General features: G+C 39.7%; 1 protein-coding gene across 1 annotated transcript in view; it reads right to left on the bottom strand.

The window, feature by feature from the left end:
- The window catches only part of PRTG (protogenin), a 91,678-nt gene that overhangs the window by 24,677 nt on the left and 45,967 nt on the right, over nucleotides 1-21,034 (bottom strand). The window contains 2 exon segments of the mRNA XM_056347763.1: nucleotides 18,602-18,790; nucleotides 19,948-20,253. Of these exon segments, the coding sequence (XP_056203738.1) occupies nucleotides 18,602-18,790; nucleotides 19,948-20,253 (495 nt within the window).

The following is a 21,034-nucleotide window of genomic DNA, read 5'->3' as shown; positions in this document are numbered from 1 at the left end:
TGTCTCCTTCAGCTGCTGCATGTTTGTGAAGCTTCGAAGGCCTTGAAAGGAGCCAGAGCAGAGCCAACAGGTCAGGGCTAGATAAAATTAAGAAAGAATCCGAGGTCAGACCATGAAAGAACTTTTTTTTTCTTCCCACCCCTCCAGAACAGCAAGTCCACCTCCAGCCGCCTTTCATTCAGTCCTGATAAGAAGAGACAGCACTCCACAATCTGGATTTCAGACTTTTTAAGTCCTCTTTGGGGAGAGGAAAAGATAAGGAAGCCCACAGAAAATGGACATTTTACTATCATTTACTGTTGACTCATTAATCTGGATACTGAACATGCTTTCATAGCTGTTTTGACCATCCCTGTTCTTAGCACTCTGAAAGGAAAATATTGATAGAAATAAAGTATTGGAAGCTTTGTTGTTTCTAAAAGAATTAGGATTGCACAGAATTTCTAGGAAAAACAAAACAAAAAAACCCAAAACAAGACATTTCAGTGGCTTGATATTCTGAGTCAAGTTCAGCAACTAGAAACCTAGAAATAACTTCTTAAGCTACATCCAATACGGTGGTTGGAACAGCTGGGGAAGGGGATAAGGAAAATATTTCCGTTTTCTTCTAGCTTACACAAAATTTTAAATAATACTTTTTTCCTTTCAATTAAAGGTACCAAAACCACACCACACTCAGAAGGCTGGAAAAAATGGTTGTTCAAAGGACAAAACTTCTGTGGCCAAATGTCCATTTTTAATTTAATCTTTTGTAGGGCTGGATTTTTTGTGTAACCTACAGGTCCATTGTTGGATAGTGGTCCGGCTGGATAGCTCATTGGTCTGGTTTGCCAGGGTGACTGCGCTGCCCTCAAGCCCGTCCCTTCAACACAATAAACTCCAGATAATTATTCAAAGAAGAGGCCAGCAGCATGGGCTGCTCTGACATCGGGTCATGGCCTTTGACATCGAATCTGGGGCTAGCCAAAGTCTGCTCCAAGCAACAGAGGTCCAGGGGAATTATTAAGGGGGAAGGGTGGGAAAGGAAGAGCACTGAGAAATACTATCCTTAAAAATGTACTTTTGAAGCAAAGTAATGTAAATACAGCAGAAACTTATTAGGAAAATAAGCAAATATATTTCAAATATACTAGACGAAAAGGACAGAGAGAAGCGCATCAAGCCAAACAGTAACATAAAGCCGGGAAGCAGGAGGATGATACAGATTCAGGTCTGTTCCTCTCAAAAGCAGGTATACCCTCCAAGATTCTCAGTACTGGATTTTTTTTTTTTTTTCTAAAAAAAACGCCCTTTTACTTTGCTTGAGTGCATATGACTAAGCAAATAAACACAGTTTAGCAATCCTGTTCTACTCTGGCTTGTAAAATATTGTCAAGGCTCTTGGTATGTAATTTCTAAGCATTACTACTAGCTTCAGATAATATTTAATTACTTCTGTTTTTAAAGGAGTTGGAATGGTAATTAATCACCCATTTTAAATAACAACTTTTTAATATCAGATTAAAAGAGTTTGAGAGGTTACAAATCGCCAGCGTTTTACATCTCATGGCTTCTTTTCCAATTTAAAAGTAACTTTAAATAGAGTTAGACGGAACAAAGACTGCCTGTGATACTCGTGTTTTCCTTTGCAAACCAAATAACTGAAGTAGAAACTAAGCAATTTGTTCTTTGTACAACACTGTAAAAGTTTATTTTGGTAGAAACTTGAACATATGACATATGTGAATTGATCCAGCTAAACGGTCTGGCTTTCAACGGCTTTGGATGACTCTCGCTTATTTGTCTAAATCTGAAAAGGGTCTGTATCCCTTTTGTAGCTCTGCCTGTCCCCTCCGAGGGCCCCAGGACAAATAACACCTCACACCCCCTTGCAGTAAAAACATCACCTCTCCTACTGCCCACCATCAGCAATAGCAGCTTTATACAAAAAAAGGGCGGGGAGAGGGCTAGAGGGGCAGGATGAATTGCCAGCATACAGCATTTTGGCCTTTTGGAGACTAGGGAAACAAGGGAATTATCTATATGTCTCAATCTTTTTACAAGAAGTGAATAAAATCTGAAGGATTTTAAGTTTGCTAGACTGCCTTCTGGGCATAGAACACCGCCACTACGCCTGCGACGTTTTCAATCCATCCCTATGTTTCTCTTGCGCTTTAGAAGAACTGTTAAATTGCACAAGCAAAAAGCTATCTTCCAGTATTATTCTAACAACACACTCTAAAACTAGCAGACACCCTTCTGTTAACTAGCCTGGCTCACCGTTTTCAAAGTGAGCCCTCAAAAGCTAACTTGAAAGCAATACCAGAGGCCTGGACAAACACCTCATTTTGATCTTTTGTGCTCGTCTTTTCTTCTGAGAGACCTTTTCTTTTGTTGCTGCCCAGTGGAAAGCACATAGCTCATTGGTCCTGCTTTGAAAGATGAGAGCACTGCCCCTCAGTCCACCCCTCAGAGCACAATCACTTTAATGGAATTATGTAGAGAGGCCATCTCTGGAAGAAGAAAGGGAGGGCGAGGGGGGAGGGAGAGAGTGTCCAAGGAGCCAGCAGAGCCTTAATTACCCCCAGTTACTAACACAGATATGTCCACTGAGCATTCATGCAGTGGTCCAAATAGGATGTGCTACCCCGTACAACAGGTTCCCTTACATATAGCAACTGACCCATACACAAGTGATAGAAAACAGTGAATCAAACAGTAGAAGGTCGGGGGGGGGAGGGGGAACAAAAACAAGAAACCCCACCAAACTACACAAATGCTGCTAAAAGCACACCTCAAATCAGCAGTGTGCTATACAAGGGTCTTTTCCCTAAGATGGATGAGACTGAAGAGATGACCACCCCAGTGAAGACCAGCGTTTTGGGGTTGCAGATCAGAAGGAAGTTTGGACCATTTGCCTGACCTTCACGCTAAGAGGAGTGCTTCCAGAAAACGCATCTAAACACAATGCAGTAACTGTAACAAGTCTGGTTTAACATCTCTTTAGGTACCAAGCTCCACCATACATGGGCACTGACATCCTGCATCACCTTACAAACGACACATTTTTACACAATGACAAAGGCAATCGGTTCACAGCATCCAAACTTTCCCCTGAAGCTATGAAATAAATTTTCTTTCAGAACCAACATTTTCTGCTGCTCTGTCATGGACTCCCCATGCCATTTTGACCCTTTTGTGCAGCAAAATGAAAACACTATCTATCATTACTTGCACCACAGCGACTTTCCAGGAGGTGCACAGTTTCATTGCAAAAACATCTGTGGTCTGGTGACACTTCTCAGATCTCATGCTTTAGGAGCTGTGCTGTTGCAAGCATGACTGCAAGATGCAAGTTTCAGGCAGGGCAACTAACAGTCAGTCTGGCTCTCTCCTCCTTGAGAGGGCAACGAGGAACCGCACTAAATTGCTAGAGGGAAAACAAGTCAGTTGTGACAGGAAAACAAATAAAAATATATGCCGGTAGAAACCACCACTATATTTTTCTTAAGGCAAATATTGGCTGCATGGCCTATATCCAGCTGCATCTATAATTAGGGCCCAGACTTCAGTGGGACATTCTGTTATTGCAGGTGTCGGGGGCCATGTGTGCTCCCGTTGACACAGCGCTCCCCTTTATTTGGGGGAGCTAGGCAGATAGGCATCCACCTACGTGCCACGTCCCTGGGCTTGTTGGCACGCACAGCGGTGGGAGCGCTTGACTATTATCATACAGACACTTTGCAGAGGTAAATACCGCAACTGCTTAATGAAGCTCAAAATTTGGCACTCATCTCTTGAGTACAGGCTGGAGGGGCAAGTTAACCTGGAAGGCTAACAAGTTTTATAGTGGATGTGCTACACTGACACGTTTGCCACAGACTGCCAGTTAGCCTGATACATATTTACTACCTTTAACATGACAACTCTCATACTTCATTTGCTGAAGTTAAATCCAGATGCAATTAAAAAGCTTGTAATACAAGGCTGGCATCAAGCTTCCTTCGCATGCTTCTTCTAATGCAAAGTATTCATTGAAAACTCAGCATACAATGCTACACATTTTCCAGTTACACAGGTTAATAAACCAGGAAGCAGGGAAGACAGCTAATAGTACTTACAAAGAGTTCAACGCAAATGCCTTTGTTCAGCAGGTGGCTTCACCTGAAGTGTGGTGGCATGAGGACACAGGTCTCCTCAGCCACGAAACGCACTGCAGTATCTCCCCATACATCAGCATGTCTGTTGTCTTTCCCTGTCTTCTCAGATGCCTCATTCTCTACAGCCTCTCTGACTGGTTGCCTATCTTTGACATTTAGCAAGGGTATTCATTGTAATTACATTTCGACTACGCTGAACTACCTCCCTAGTGGTTTGGTGCAGCAGTGTTATTTTTAGCCTTTACGTTTTCATACAGCACATCCCGGACTTCTAAAACATGCCCTGAAGAAAATTTCCATTTGTCAAGATAATAAAAGTATCCAGGAAGCTACAACATCCTTGGCTCCAACGTGCGCTGCTGTTATATTCAATGGCACACTGGCATTATGAGTTTTGTGGCAGGAATTTGCACAGAAACGTTTATTAAAAGAACACAATAAGTGACAGCTTGTCACCAGGCAACGAAGCCTGACAGACTACATATGTATGTTCTTTCTTGAATGCTTTCGGTGAGCTTACATTTGGTACAAATACCCATCTAGAAGGCTAGGAGAATTAGCTTCTCTGTAAAAATTATACTAACTTTTCATCTCTGCACTGATTCCACTTAAAACTGTATTTCAATGGCATCTTGTGTTCATCTCTTTCCAGGCCAGGCGCTGCTCTTCTAGGATAACTCACCAGAAGGATTACTCTTGTCTGTATTAGTGGCAGCAGCTGTGTAAGTTAATGCTGTTGTTGCTTTTAGTTAACTAGATGTTAATGGTTTATTTGAAGACTATTCAATTAAGACCAAATCTCTGGAACAGTATTCTTGAAAGCACCATAGACAGATCCTGCAAGTAGTGTAAAAGGGGTCAACCTGTGCAATCTGAATTTGGACCAAATATTCTCAGTGGCTCAAACTCTTTGCTCACAATAATTTCTGAACTGTGTTCTGAATACTAATACTCTTCTACAAAAATGTTGTTGAAAGTCCATACAAAGAAGCATCTAAACAAGAAGAGGAACCTGAAACATTCCAGGCTTCCTGAAACTTCTGACAATCTTTTGCTCTTCTGGCTGACATCACAACACCTACTACTTCTTTTATACTTTGTGGTGTTTTGTAAAGACAGAAGTGTATTTTTGGAAATGGCTTACAACATGTTTTTAATGTAAATACTACCTACTACAGGTAAATACTACTGTACTTTAAAGGATGCTCAGAATAGCACAGAACAACAGTAACAGCATGGAAAAGTAAATTACAACTTTGCAGAATCTGGAATAGAATTTCACAGATCAGGTCCCTTTTTCCAAGAATGCTTTTTATATGTGTAAAATATTTTCCGTAATTATATATATGGGAATTTGGTCTAGCTTAATTTTTTCCTTCAAAATGTTCTTTTTAAAAACTTTTTAAAATAAACTAAATCACTTCTCATGTAAGGCAATGCTGTTGTCGTCAAAATGCTTGACCACAGGCCAGTTGCAATTTAAATCTTTCACCATACCTGCCGTGTTTTCAATTAGTCTTGTGAAGAACAAGCATTGAATACATGTCAAACATTGTATTAACTAACTGAAAGGTACACAGTAAAAGACTAGGAGATGACTTATAATCAAGGTTATTTTTGTTATCTTTCCTAATGCATTCAAGATTTAAATCCAAGCTATATTACTGTCTTGATTGAAAAGGGAGAATAAAATTATCTTGATGTAATTCCTCTGCATATGAAGTTTATACAACACTTAGAAAATGGAAAACAGTCTGACTGATTGATTACTTAGGTAAAATAAACACACAGCTACTTAACTCTTAGCTAGCTATCTTCCTTTGTACAATTAAAAGGGTTTGCCATCATTAATTTAGTTTTACAAATGCTGAGTTCAGCCTGCAGTTTGATGAGCATTTTAAACCAGCATTAGCCAACACTGCTGCTGAAAGAAGCCAGCCTGCTTCCCCTCACCCTTCAGCCACTCTCTCTGCCACAACCTTCCTTTGCAGAGTTATTTTTCATGCAGGCCAACCTCCCACCCTGTCCCTATGCAACCACACAGCCGTTCATGCAAGCACAGAGACCATCAGCACAGGCAGGTACACGAAGACGTGGGGCGCTTTGTTCCAGAAGCACCAGCTTTTGCTACTTTATGGCGCTCCGAGTTGCACTTTGACGGACTGTGAGAGCTAAGTGACATCCCAAGGCAACAGAGCGAGCCACTGGCAGACCCACCTTGCTCTTCCCAGCTGTGGACAGCTGGTTAGGACACAATACAGCCACCCTAAGTCTGTTCCATCTCATGCAGCCTGGTGAAATCGTGAACCTCAAACCTATCCCCACAAAAAACTTCAGTGACAGAATAGCTGTGTCTTTTTATTTTTTTTATTTTTACTTTTAAAATTATTTAATATATATATTCATCTATTACTGTTACTTATATACATATATGAAATAAAAATAATTCATTTATTTAAATTAAATAAAAATTTATTTTATTTATAAAAGACATTTCCCTCAAGGGGGAGCTGTTATCTAATAGACTGCAGGACTGGAAATCTGGAAATTTACAGCTCAGTTCTGTCACTGATTTCAGGGATATCATATCACACTCGGTTTAAACCATCAGCGCCTGAGCAGCTCTACAGAAGCAGCCCTTCTCTTCCTTGTGTTTCAGGTACCCGGTTTGTAAGATGGGATGACAACACTCATCCATCTGTGAAACTCATTGGAATGGCTACAAAGTGCTGGAAGAGCACAGCATGTGTTATTAGCAGAAATAACAAAGAAAAGTGGAAATAGGAGTAACTGCCTAAAGTGGATTTTTGTCACACACACGCCAGGCAGGAAGCTTCAACTGCCTTGCGTGGGGGCACACAGGACAACGCAGGCTCTGGGGTACCACTGGGGAGACTCCTCCCGGCATCAGCAAGGAGGAAGATGACCCTTCAGAGGCAGATCTCCCAACAGGGAGGCTCAGGGGAAAGAGGAAGGTGTAGGCACTGCTGGGCCAGCCAGAGTGTCCTGGACTCGTGCCTGCACTCCGAATCATGCTAAGCAATTTGCATTTCTGTCCTACAGCTTGACTGCGCTCTGGTGCTTTTCTGCAGCTGCTTTACCGGGTTATGGGAAACATGGCCTGGCTCTCATTTCTGAAGGAGAGACATGGTTATCACTGCACATATGACAGGGCTCTTCCAACCACAGCCCATGCACACCTGCCTGCTCTGCTTGGACAACATACAAAGACTTAATACATCCAAGCCACCCCATGAATAAAGTTTTCCAGCACAAATAACTGGTAAGGAGTGCTATAGCTATGGGTCTTCCAAGGCAAGGGGTTATTACTGAGGCAACAAGGACTGATGGGAAACTAAGAGAAATTGGATAAAGGCAGGTAAGAAGCAGTAAGGTGGCAGCCAAAATACACAAGAAGAGGAAAAAAGGATAGGTTAGGCCAACATTAATAATTATCATGAATATAAAAATTAATACCAAGAACTGATATACTAAGAGGTATGCTTCTGATGGAGAAGTGTTGTACTAGACTAAGACAAAAAGGATCAGGAAGCCAGAAGATATCCTATTTTTCTCCCAACAGCTTCTATATACACATGTAAATACAGACACACAGACACAGAGCTAGGCAACAGGCTGTGAGCACATCCCTCCCCACGCCGTAAACATACAATGGAGAAAGCGAGGAACTGATGGGTAAATGAACATAAGGCACAGCAGTGCAACACCTATCCATCTGCCTCTCTTCCCCCATGTACACCATCCTACCCTACTGCTTCCAAGCATCTCCAGTTCAATTGCTTCAAAAAATGCCCTGGGACCACATTTTCAAGATATATTTGCATATAATATTTTACGTCTCCTTTGTCTGACTATAGAAATGTGTCAGTTGCACAAGAGACAAGCATGCACAACTGGACGCATGCACACAACAGGCAGAAATGTCTCAAGTCTCTAAATGATCTACCAAACAAGATAACGTATTTCCCTGTCCCAGCTTCTACAAACATGTGCAGTAAAAAGCATTTTTGTTTTGTAATGACAACCAGCTTGACACAGGGTAAAATATTCAGCTACAATAATGGTCAAAATACTGTGAAAGTGAATATAAATGCTGAAATACACTTTTTACGCAGAACATTTCTATGCAACTTTTTTCCCAGGTGCAAAAAAACAGGGTTGGAAGAGAAGTTTCACAGCAAGGGCTGCTTCTTCCAACACAATGTTGTTTTTTCCCTGCTTCCTACATGCTCTCCCTTCATTTGCCACAAAAGTGTGACTCCAGTCAGCCTGAAGAAAAAACAACAGAAAAAATTAGCTTCTCCACAGTTGTATCTTTTCCCAAAATAGAAAAATGCTTGTTGGCAATAATGCCTTCATGGCAAATACATAACCAGGGTGTTACTCAAGGCAGGAAAGCTACCAGAAGACATACCAGCTTAGCTTTAGGACTGCATTTACTTATCACTAACACTGAATTTGCAAAGAGCCCCTGCTATTAGCTTTCCCATACAACTATCACAAGTGGTAACATGACCCCAAAAAAGTTAACGGAAAAAAAACCTCAGGAAAAATTAAGTTAACATTTTGATCACAACATCCGGATTGTTGTTTAACAAAGGAAGAAAATAATAATTACAAAAAAACACGGGAAAAAAAATTAAGAAATGTAACTAGCCCTGTACAGCAAATGTTTTCTTCTGTCCACTCTGAAGTCTCTTTCATGTGCTAATGGTGGCATTTTTTTAAACTCTTCCCCTTTGACTTATTCAGACCTTTAAGGACCTCACACATCTAATGGTTCCTCACATTCACCAAGAACAATCAAGAGAGGTCTGGGGGTTGACATGCAGTATGATTAATGGACAATGTTGATTTAATTTCCTATAACAGGAGTTTTCTCTAAGCTTTCTCCAAGGAGCAGTTTCTTTGCAATCCAAGACTTAAGTATTTTACTAATGAAGCCCAATAAATAGCAAATTAAATAATGCTGTCTCCCAGAGACAAATCCTCTCATTTGGGGGGGGGGGGGGGGGGGCGAGAAGAAGAAGAAAAAAAGAACCACCGTATTTAAAGTTCTGTTTAAATTTAAAAAGGGTTGTAGAGCAAGAATGCACATAGTTGTTGGGGGTTTATTTTGTTTGGTTTGGTTTATTTTGTTGTTTTGTTTAAGAAATTTGAGCAATTATCTGGTCATTCCTGCCGTTGTTAACTGCTTGCTTTTTTTTCTCTTTTAACAGGGGAACAACACTTAACTTTCCACTTCCGAGAAAATCAGTCTTTATTTATTGGTCACTTTTACATTGTATACTATTACATATTCATTGTAATACTTAGAAATATTTCAAAAGCAACTTTGAGGGTTATTATTTTAAATAATTTACAACTTTGTTGATGTAAGGAGTGATCAATATGTCCTTTTCATGAAGCAAATTTTAACCTTCAGCTCCAGCAAACGAACAATGAAACACTATTTGCATACATCCTAACTGTTACTCAATCAACATGACACAATTTCCCAACTGAATTCCCACACAGGCTTAGCTTTAAATGGTGGAATTTCTACCCTGAGAACACAGAGCAGCAGACAGCATTTCCTGCAAGATTCTAATCGCTTTCCCACCATGGAAAATTCTACCTTTAAATACTTTGAAGACAACACATTTTGCTTCACTATAGGCTGGCAAGTTACCTTGCCGGAGTGCAAAAAATTTCCCAATTTCCCCCTCCTATTTCCAAGGCTTTGCAGCACCCTTGATTCCAGTTCTTAGAGTTGTGACACAATTACTCTGATATCCTGAGGAAAAATAACTGCATCCAACTCAGTTACGGGGACAGCTGATAAACAGACTCTCAAAACAAAGCAACAAACCTCCAAGCTACTGTAGTGGGCACATGGAACAATCTCTCCTTTTGCCTTAGTCAAGCCTGCATCTCTACATTTTTACCTTTAAAATTGCTACAAGGCATTGCCCCATGAAATAATGAAGCTTCCCTTATCCTGACAGCTCCCCCCATCTCTTTAGAGAGTGAGGCTTAACTGGTCTTAGCACTCAGTTTTGTTTTTTGAAGTACAGTACGTTCAATCTTTATTCTGCACTTGGGTATCTCCTCCCTCACCACGTCCTTCCCCTTCAAAGAGCCACTAGCTTGGGGAGTAAAAATGAATTAGTGCAAAAGTCAAGGCATGTTTAAATGAGGATGTCAGGCCTATTTTCCCAGATAAATGGGTTCAAACTGGAACAGTTCAGAGAGCGTGTTCAAGGAGTTACATAAAAATACATTAGGCAATCCTGCTGACACACAATCTACCTGTTTCTGAAAGATCTTAACTGTCTGAAAGCAAGAATGCATCTCTCTGACCCAAGATTAAGTGCTTACCATGTAGACAAATTAATACTTTTCCATGAGCTTTAGAGCCATTTCATGACTCTGCAGTTAATTCAAAAAAAAACTTAAGAGATTTCACATAGTAATTGTCATATGTAACATTTTAATCAACACCAAATCCAGTTATGCTGCTAACACAGATGTTAGCGATTTCAGTATTCCAGCGCCTACTGAAGTTGATTACTGGCTAAATCAGTAACCTATTGAGAGGCTTGATGATATAGTTTAAAATTGACAAATGCATTAAACAATAATTACAGATTTCCTTTACAAATGAACTGTATGAAAATAACATTTACTTTCAGACACCAAAAACATGGGCAGAAGTAACTGTGATGTGGTTTAAAAAAAAAAAAATTGATAAATCCAATTTCTTTAATAGAGGCAAACTTAAATGCTGTCAGAACACACGACAAAGTGATTTTTTTTTTATAAGAACAAAAATTAAAGTGAAAATATGTAATTATGATACAAATCTGCAACACTGCACAGTGCAAGAGAAATAACAGCCGAATGACACAGGAAGGTAGGCACTACATTTTTACAGATGGGCACTTGAACTGCATAATAAGCACGGAGCATTAGTGCTGAGTTAACTGGCCTCTCCTCAGAACCAGCTGATATTTATCTGGGATTCCCACTCAGTCCTGCGTAAGAGGGCTTAAATAAAGCTGAACCAAAGACACACTTGTAATGAATGCCATGCCAATAAGCTCCAACAAAGGGCCACACACTTAAAACACTAGTTTCAGTTTTGCTTGGTAAGAATTTGATTTTACAATCTGAGGGAATTAATTTTTCCTCTCAACAGAGCAGTGTAGCGTTTTTCTTCCATAAGGGAGACATGAACAAAGCGGGTGCGTCCACAGCTCAGTTTGGCTGGTCACCTCATGCCAGTGTATTTGGGCTGTGCAACCTCCTGCTATTCCCCACTCGCTTGTCCCGGTACACATCAAGCTGCACATGGACCAGCAAGTATAAAATCAGAAATGGTGCACAAGGCTGACGTTGGATTCCTTCCCTGCCTCTGCCAGCCAACGTAGTTCTTGCACAAGCAAGAACAGTAAACCTGACTCTAAAAGGAGCTCTCTGCTACAAACTACCTAGAGAAATTACTGCTCTGAATTACATCTGAAATTACATCTGAAACCAAACATGATGTGACAGTTTGTAAATTCCAACAACAAAACAGAACCAAAATCAGTTTGATCTCTATTTACACTTACAGCCTGTAAAATGCAATATGGTTCCTTATAAAAAAGAGGTAAAAGCTTATCAAAGCAGCACTTGCTTTGATATTTTGCAGGTAAAAAAAAGTTACAGTGTAATAAAGCCCCCTCCCTTCTCTATTTTAATCAATAAGGGGTTTCTCCTCCTCCCTTTCTAAACCCTGAAAGGGAAAAAACCCCAAGATACGCAGATATGCCACGTCTGCGTTCAGAAGACAGGCTCATTTACAGTGGTGACAGGTCTGCCTTTCATGAATATGAAGTAAGGAATGTGTATCTGTTTATTGACATGTATTAGAAGTGCACTATCATACCACGACTGGGCAAGAGCTTGGGTTTGGCAGTACAAATATACACAGACTGCCATGCCTGTGCAGAAGAAAGAGGTCACAGTTAGCCGAGGAAGAGGGTGCTTTTAAACATGCCCAGTCTACTTCTAGGGCTTTTGGGTTTAGTACTGTGCAATACGACCAATTCCTCCTCCCCTCTCCCAACAAATCCCTTATGTTTTAGCTGATAAGTAGTAGTAGCAAGCCTGTTACACACAATCAGGAGAATTGACAGATAAGAGGTTTAGTTTAAGGGTATAATCAGCGTGAGTAAACATTAGACTGACCCAGCTGTAAACAGTGGAAATAAATGATAATATTTGTCCTGGTCACCTACTGAGCTATTAGACACTTTTCACTATGTAATCATGTAAATATAATGGCTACAGTATATACAGCATACAGTGCGATCATCTGGTTTTCCAAGCAAGAAAACTGAGCTTTTAGTTGATCTTTATTAAGAGCTAAAATAATTTCTGTTTTGTTTTGGGTTTTTTCTTAAACAGAGCTGTAGTTTGTTCAAATCGACACTTCATTAACTGTGAATGTCTGACCTGATATAAAATACATCAAGCAGAAATAAAGTATATCTGTTATACTAGATTATATTTTATTGCATGCCATTCGAGAACAGTTAGCTATGAAATGAAAAAAAATTTGAATGTTGAGGGAGTAAGACCTGTGTTTCTTTCACATCATTTAATGAAATTGTAGGAATGCCTGGCTCCTTGAATTTGTATGGGAATCCCAAACTAAGTTTCCATGGTAACTCATAACGAAAAAGCAGTACCAATTCCCACATACACGATTTTGGATATCCCAGAATTTTCAGATACATGTATGCGAGACTACATTTTGACACCAACAAAAGCTAGGATAAAACTGAAATGACAGCCCTAGCTATCAGAAAGAACTACATTAACACATGTCATGCTCTTACAGTATTTCTTCTCTGTATTACAGCATTTGCAGTTCTTAATGAGAAAGATGTCATCAAAGCTGTCAAAGATGTCATTAATTTTTTAAAATTTACATTTTTCTAGCACATCTACTTACAATATGGTGCAAACGAAACCACTATGTCATATCTGACCATCACACCAACTGCTTTACAAAACTTTGTAAGTACTTTTACAGAATTATTAGAAGTGACACTTGGGAGACATGCATCAGGCAGTTTAATTGGAGAAATCCTTTGCAGTGACTCTTCTTACACACCTTTATTCAATTTCTATAGACTGCAGAATCACCTTGTCAGCTTTGCTGCCCTGGACTGAAGCTTAGCTATAATCACGGTTTTAACGTACTATAAATAGATCCAAGGGAAATTAAACAACTGAAGGCCAAGTCTCTAGGGGAATGCTAAGTGTAGTAGGTAGGTAGCTAATTCTTCACCACAAGTCCCCTTTTCAGAGGAGAGTGCCATGCAGGGTCACAAAATGTGTCTTTGTGTTATTTAGACTTTGACAAATTCTCCACTTGGAAAAAAATGTGTCCAACTCAAGGAGGGCAGAGAATTTTTCCCTTATTTCTCCTCTCTACAACTGGAAAAAAGTAGGACACAGAAGAGCTTTCAGGCAGGGAAGTTTTTCTGATTAAGACCAAATTTTTTGGAGTAAATTGCACAAATGAGTCTGACAGAATCTCATTATTTTTCCAGAACTAGACTGAGGCAGGGGAAAATGCCACCAGGGAATGTAAACTGGAGTATCAGGAGTAGCAGCAAGGGGTTGCAATGCCCTTCACGGCAAAGAGCTTAGATGACTCCAGACAGCATAGAAGCAGCCTCCCAGAGCGAGCCTGCAGTCTCTCCAAGCCTCAGGGGAACCACCAACCTATTTTATTTTATTTTATTAAAAAAAAAAAAAAAAAAAAAGTAGATCCACGCCATTTCATGGCCATCAATCACTTCCCTGCAGCCTGCAGGCGCCCCAAGCCCCGGGGAGCCAGCAGTGCTCCTGGGGGCTCCAGCACCCAGCGCAGGATGCTCCACTCCTGGGGAGGGGCCTTGGGCAGGGAAAGGCCCAGGTATGTGGGCTCCCACACTCAAGGCCACGTTTTCCCCAAAGCTAACAGACCAGTTTTTCCATCCCCTAAGGTGTCTGCCTGAAAACGGTTATTTACTGCGATATCATCTTGTAGGCAACAAACAAAAGAGCACCGAAGAGGCCCCCATCTCTGCCACAAGCTGCTTGTCTCAGGGTTTCGTGTGCATTTAGTTATTAGCCTTGTCACCAAAGTGCAACTTTCTGGAATCCACACTGTAACTACCATCACTCAAGCTGGTACAGCTCCCAGACAGCGATACGCAAGAATGAGCTAGCAGAGTGAATTCTTGCTTTCCTCCCTCCCTCCAAGTGTAGAAGGCATTAACAGCACATGAACATGCTGCATTCCCCCATCACCAGTGGCACCTACTTAATTAATTACTACATGACACTAACTGAAAAATACAAAAAAAAGTTCAGAGGGAGACTTCTAGGCAGCTTGAAGAACAGTGTTCTTGCGTTACAGCATCAGAACTGATCTTGCTTTCTTGAGTTTGTTAACCAAGAATTTGATTTTATTCTCCCTAGACGTAGATTCCAGGATGAGATTCCTAGGAGTATGACAACCTAATTATGAAGATTTCCTGGCTCCAATAAACCAGGTAAGCTTAAAATGGGTTCTTCTGAGTCACTGCCCTTCTTGTACAGGCTCTACTTTCCTACCAGTCATATGGCTGCCAACACAGTGAGCCGTGAGCCGAGGCAAACCGTCCCCCTAGCACAGTACTGAGTACCAGCAACACTGAGGCAGAGATGCATATGCACATGCTTAAAATACTCTGAAAAAAATCATTTGAAGACACGTAAAGGGGAAGATGAGCTTCTCTGGACACTCTCTTTAACTTCCAAGCTTTGCCAATCCGTCCTCTGTTGCACAGCGAGAAGGTTCCCAAACAAACACTTCCACCACCAGAACTCACTTCAGCTTCTGAACACATATATTCTGAAATATTACAGAAACAGAACCTGTACCGGCAGACTCATCAGGTCTCACAATGAAAGACTTTCTGTCAGAGAAAGCTTTCTAGAGCAGGAGGAAGCAAAGGAGGAATTAAAAATACAGGCAAAAATGCATGGTATGCACCCAAGGGTCTGCTCCTGTAGCAAATTCAAGTAATAATGGAATTTTACACTAGACTAGGAAATGGCCTGCTATTGAAAAATAAATGCCAAGACCTTTAACACAAACAAATGTCTATGTGAAACTGTGGATATTTATTTTGACAATGGCAGCCCTGACTCTGATCAGATCATTTAATTCTATTTACATGGTGACTAGCATGCTAAATAATCCAGTTTAAAAATACACAGAAGTAACTGCGCAGACCTACACTGGAGTAAGAGAGGTCAGTTCTCAAAAAAACAAGGTAGCAAGCAACAAGAGATTAAAACGTACATCATATATTCATATTGCTGTATTTAATGTTCCATCATGGTAACTTATTTTACACTAGCATTGCTGATTCTGCTCTACCTATCATACTTGTCCCTCCCTAAAGAGCCCTGTAGACACATGCAAATAATTTACAGTACTTATATCAATGCTATCAAAAATCAATGTAATCAACAGTGTTTATAATATCAATGCTAATGTACCCTTTGATTAGAGAATATTATGAATTCTGATTTTGTGATGCGCTTCAATTGCCAAGGAATAAGTGAACAATCTTCTTTAAATCCACAGATTTTACACAATCAGCAGTTGTACCAACACCTGCAGGAAGTTCCATGAAGAGATGTATTGACAGGCTCCAAATGTCACTAGAAGTCTATCTGCAGTTTATTAACTTTGCAAGAGAACAGGGAACAGTAAAGCAGCCTTAGGTCATGACGAACTAAGACACGAAGAGGCAGTGTTTGGAAGCCACATAACTCTGTGGCAACAGATAATGCATGAGAAACTACTCCATCTTTGCCACTGGGAAGCACCTAATACTATTACCATATTCTTCCAAATCAGGAAGAACCTTTTCTTTTGATATTATCCATCATATATGAAACCAAAAATCTTAACACACCGCTTTCCCCTTCAGGTTTCTCACTTGCAGTATTCTACTAATTCCTGTAGCTCATAATGAAGACATTTATTTTAAAGAGGCTGTCAATAAATCAGTAGTTTAGTGTCCTCAGGAGAGGCAGATGGATGACAGAACATTAGTCCTCAAAGCCTCTGTCCAGTTCATGAAGATTCAGTTTACTGTAGTCGTGGAACTTACAGCAGCAGCTTGCCTTGTTTTATCTCAAATTCTACCAGGTAGGACCACTTCCTAATAAGTAATAGTTTAAATTTGAAATGCATAAATAAAATAACCTGGTCCAAATGATTTAGGTTGTTCAAAAGAAATAAAATTTAGGAAAAAAGCAAAAATGGAAATCAGTCCCTTCTTAATACATGGATGTTGCTGAAGTCTTTGTGGGTTTATATACTGCATATAATTTCCTATGCTATATATATTTCTCCACAATATTCTCTGCTACATTCTCCACAAGTGCAGCTGCCACAGGCAAAAAAAGGTTGGTTGTATACAATTTTTGAAGAAATAATTTAGTGTACATAAGTATTCTAAACAGACAGCTTCTCAATGGGCAAAGACAGGTACCGTCACTATGAGAAGTCTGTGTGAACTTCCCAAGCTTCAACATATGTAATCATCTCAGCAGTGGAAAATCATGACCTAATCAAATTTCCCGTGCCAACTCAGTCTTTTGTAGCTGTAGCAATGAACACCTTTTTCTGTAAATGCCACAAAGCAAACCAAAATATGAAACCACCAAAGAAACTTACACAGGAAGACTTCCTGTATTTGATATGTACCTCAAATAAATCAACACATCCCATTAAAAATATTTTTTAAAAAAAGATGACTTCTACTGAAGTTATTTGAAAAAATACTCTTCAGTGGATCTAACCTACAGCAGCATAAATTACTCATATGTGAAAAATATAAATTATGGTCATCAAATCATATGGGATGTATCATGTTTTGGTCATCATATTTAGATACTTAGAATCATGGTAAGGAATAAACACTCAAGACATCACATACACCACGCCTGAATGGTTAACTCAAGCACATGAAATCTTCCATGCCCACACTTCTTGTAATTCAGTTAACTGTGACCATGTGAAAGCTGTCATTTCCCAAACTTAACTTTGCTTTTGTTTTCTTTTGAAAAACTAGTAAAAACACACAGAGACTATACATTCTAAGCTAATTCTGTAAAATAATATTTAATCTGAGGAGTATTAGTGTACTGAGAAAATCCATATGATGTGGATCACACAGTTAATAAGTTTGCATGTGTCTGAAATTACTGCTTTGTAACTGCATAATGAGAAGACCAAAAAAAAAAGCATTTATGTCCTAGGGCACACAGACACCACATCCTTTCAACCCACTGCTCTTTTGTCTCCCAGCTCTGTTAAACAGTCAGCTGCTGCCAGATGCTCTAGCTAGAAATGGTCACAGATGGTCAGTTGTCCAGTTAACAGACAAGACTGCTCTCCTCAAATCTCCCCTAAAATAGTATCTCAACTGTATACAGCAGATGAGAATATCTGAGCATGGTCAAGAGGCCATCTGACCTAGTTAAGCCTGCAGGTCAATTTTGATAATTTAGTCAAAATTAATTCTCCACACTGCCCCTAAGTAAACCATCTCAGCACACTTCAAACACTGTGTCAAGTCCTATATCACTTCTTCTGATTACATTATAGATCACATCTTTTTATGAAATAAATTCTCAGTTATGTATGTAAACAGAAGCACCTTCTACCTAGGGATGATACCAACACATCTGTGCTAATACACATTGCAAGAATTACAGGAGGACACAGAGTCAGGTAATCAATGGAAAGAATACAATGGGACGCAGCAAGCTCTGCACCTAATCCTTGTGCTCAGTCCTGCAAATATTTGCCAGTGCTCCTTAAAAATACTAAGAGGATAGTAACACACACAAGCACTACTTGCTAGTATGGTGAGCAAGCAGTGCTTGTTGTGCAGTATAGCTGTTACAAAGGCTACAAATAACAGAAATGGGCGAGAAATGCCAGAGAAATATCTCTGGTATTTTGTATTAATCTTCCACTATTACTAGATCAGGCATAAATACATAAAAACTGGGAAAAAAAAAGTGTATTAAACTGAATATTAAAAAGACATGTAATTTACTATCAGTGTTTACTAACTCTAAGTTCAGTATCTTGTGATAAATAGCTGGGTGTCCTTCTTCCAACTTACACAAGATTTACAAGATCTGGTTATCTAAGTGTTGTGCAACAGATATTTTGGAAGAGGATTATTCCATCAGCAGCACAACTCCAGCTTGCAAAGCTTATGGCTGGGAAAATGGATGGCCAACCCTAATGCTGTTGCCTTACAGGTCTAATGATTTAAGCAGTCTAAGATGGCCTCTGACTTTTCTGTCTTCCAGAAGAGTTAAGAAATATTTTATATACTCACCTAAACCACTGACAGTATACTCAAGATCACTGGCATCCAGCAGAATTGGTCCATTCTCCTGCTGGCCTTCTTCTTTGTAATACAGCTTGTACCCTTGAATAGCTGCAGTGTCCTCAGAGTCCTGCTGCCACTGTACTGTAATGGTTGTACAGTTCATCGGCTCCAAACGCAGCTCAGGAGACTTTGGTGCTGGTTTTAGAGAAATACATGTAATACTCTTATATTCTAGAAACAACTGATGTTCATGCAAAAATTTGGGTGCCCATCAGTCCAAAGTTCACTCAAGAGTGATTCTAGCACATATGCATTACTCACGCAAAGCTAATCTAGCAACTTGATTTAGGATAAATCAGAATTTTTTAATTCTGCATCTTAATTAATTAACTAACGGTAGTGATTTTCAAAGAGAAACGAAAACACTTCAAAGATAGTTATAAAATTACCTGCTGTTTTAAAGTGAGCCAAAACAAATATGATTAACAATAAAAGCACACTTCACCAAGTGCTAATAATTCACTATAGTAGTCAAAACTCAATAAAATCCAAAGTGGATGGATGTGGACTACAGCTAAGAAATGTAGTTACAAATTCAAACCTACATGTTATTCAAGCTATTCATGCGAAGTTGCATGCTCTTCTCCATGACATTACTAAATAATAATGTAATCCCAAGGCTGATTATAAGAACCTAAACGAGACTTCAAATACCAAGTCAACTGGCACATTCAAAGCAAACATGCATTTTGTTTGTAATACAGACATACATGCATCAACTCAGATCCTTTAAGCACCTGTACACACTGCTAATGTGTAATGTCCTAGTTTGCAGAAAGGTGTTTTACACTGAACAACAGTAGGGTTTAGGGCTGTTAGACTATTTTTTAAATTCAAATTATATAGAACAGAAGAAAACTGTGTTACCATTGGAAAAGAGTCTACAAGCTAAAACATTTGAGCAGCTCACAAACACAAATTAAAGTTTCCTGCCACCATGTCAAATTATGTGAACATCAACATGTGGAAACAATCAAAGATTGACACCAAAACAACGTATCACCTTTTCCTTCTCCTGTCACATATAAGGTCTTTCATAAGATAGATTAGTTCCTCTTCAACTTTTGATCCTGAAACTATGTATTAACTGCATTTATTAAATGAATCAGAAGGTTTTACAGATTATGCACAGAATCATGGTTAGAACACTATTTTCTAGATCACCAGAGCAAGAACATGTAATGAGAAAACCTATTTCACATCCCTGCACCACCTGTCAGAAAAAATTGTCACCTTCAGATGAGGCCTGCAGTTGACCCCATCTCTAGGCTGCCGGCAACATTAAGAATTACCTTTCACACTCGTAGCTTTGGGAGTCCGGTGGGAAGTCCACAAAGATGCTTCTCCCCAGCCAATCCTTGTTGCAGCAGTGATACGAACCAAGTACACACTGTCAGGCCTCAGACCTTCAAGGAGGTACTCATCTGAAGTCCCTGGAAGCTCCAAGACTTGAATTTTTGTCTCTGTGCTGAGGCGGAAAGACAGACGGTACAGGACCACCTGACCTCTCCTGTATTTGGCCGGAATTGGCAGCCAAGAGATGAGAATGTCTGTAGGACTTCTGCTTGTCAAACTAATTTCAGGAGCTCTCAAGGGAACTAAAAAAGAAAAGACAAAGCTTTTGAGCTCAAGGAAAGAGAGACAGAAAATTCTCAGCTGACAACTTAGCCTACAATGAGGTGTCAGTAACGTAAGAGCAAATAATCCAAGAAGTTTTATGGATTCTTGTTTATTTTCAGGATAACTTGACACTGCTTATACTTCTCACCTTCTGCATGCAGTATAGCCTTAGCAAGCTCCTTTCTGTAAGGCCCTCAACATTTTCTCCTCTTATTGCTGCCAGCAGCAATCAAAGGCAATCAGCACCTTACTGTTCCGACAGACTGACTGTCAAGGTTAGATGCAGCAGCTTAAACCCAGAGCCTAGACTGCAACCTGTACTGTTGAAGACCCAGTGTGTTTTTAATTCCACCAACCATGTAATGAGGGTAGTAACTCCTGGCAAAGAGAAAGACAGACAACTGGACTGGCAATGTTCCACACTGCCAAAGCTTAACCCTGTCAGAATTTATTAATCAGTTCTAATGAGCTATACTAAATAGTCTGTTGTTGCCATGACATTCAGATTAGTTAAATCACTGCACAGAAATAAGTCAGTAGAGACTTTTATGAAATTCTATTCTACTAACAAGCACAAAGACAAAAAAAAAAAAAAGAAAAGAAAAAAACCGCACCAAACAAAAGCCTTTTTTTTTTTTATAGCCAATTTTCATTTCACATTTTCCTCCAAAATTTGCAGAAGATGCAGTGGGTATGCAGTTTGATTCACGTTTCAGATGCCTGAGAGACAGTCATAAAGACTAAATCGTACACTATCAT

Source organism: Falco biarmicus, chromosome 7 (assembly GCF_023638135.1).
Source record: "Falco biarmicus isolate bFalBia1 chromosome 7, bFalBia1.pri, whole genome shotgun sequence".
Classification (NCBI taxonomy): Eukaryota; Metazoa; Chordata; class Aves; order Falconiformes; family Falconidae; genus Falco; species Falco biarmicus.
This window is presented reverse-complemented; position numbering and strand designations above follow the sequence as displayed.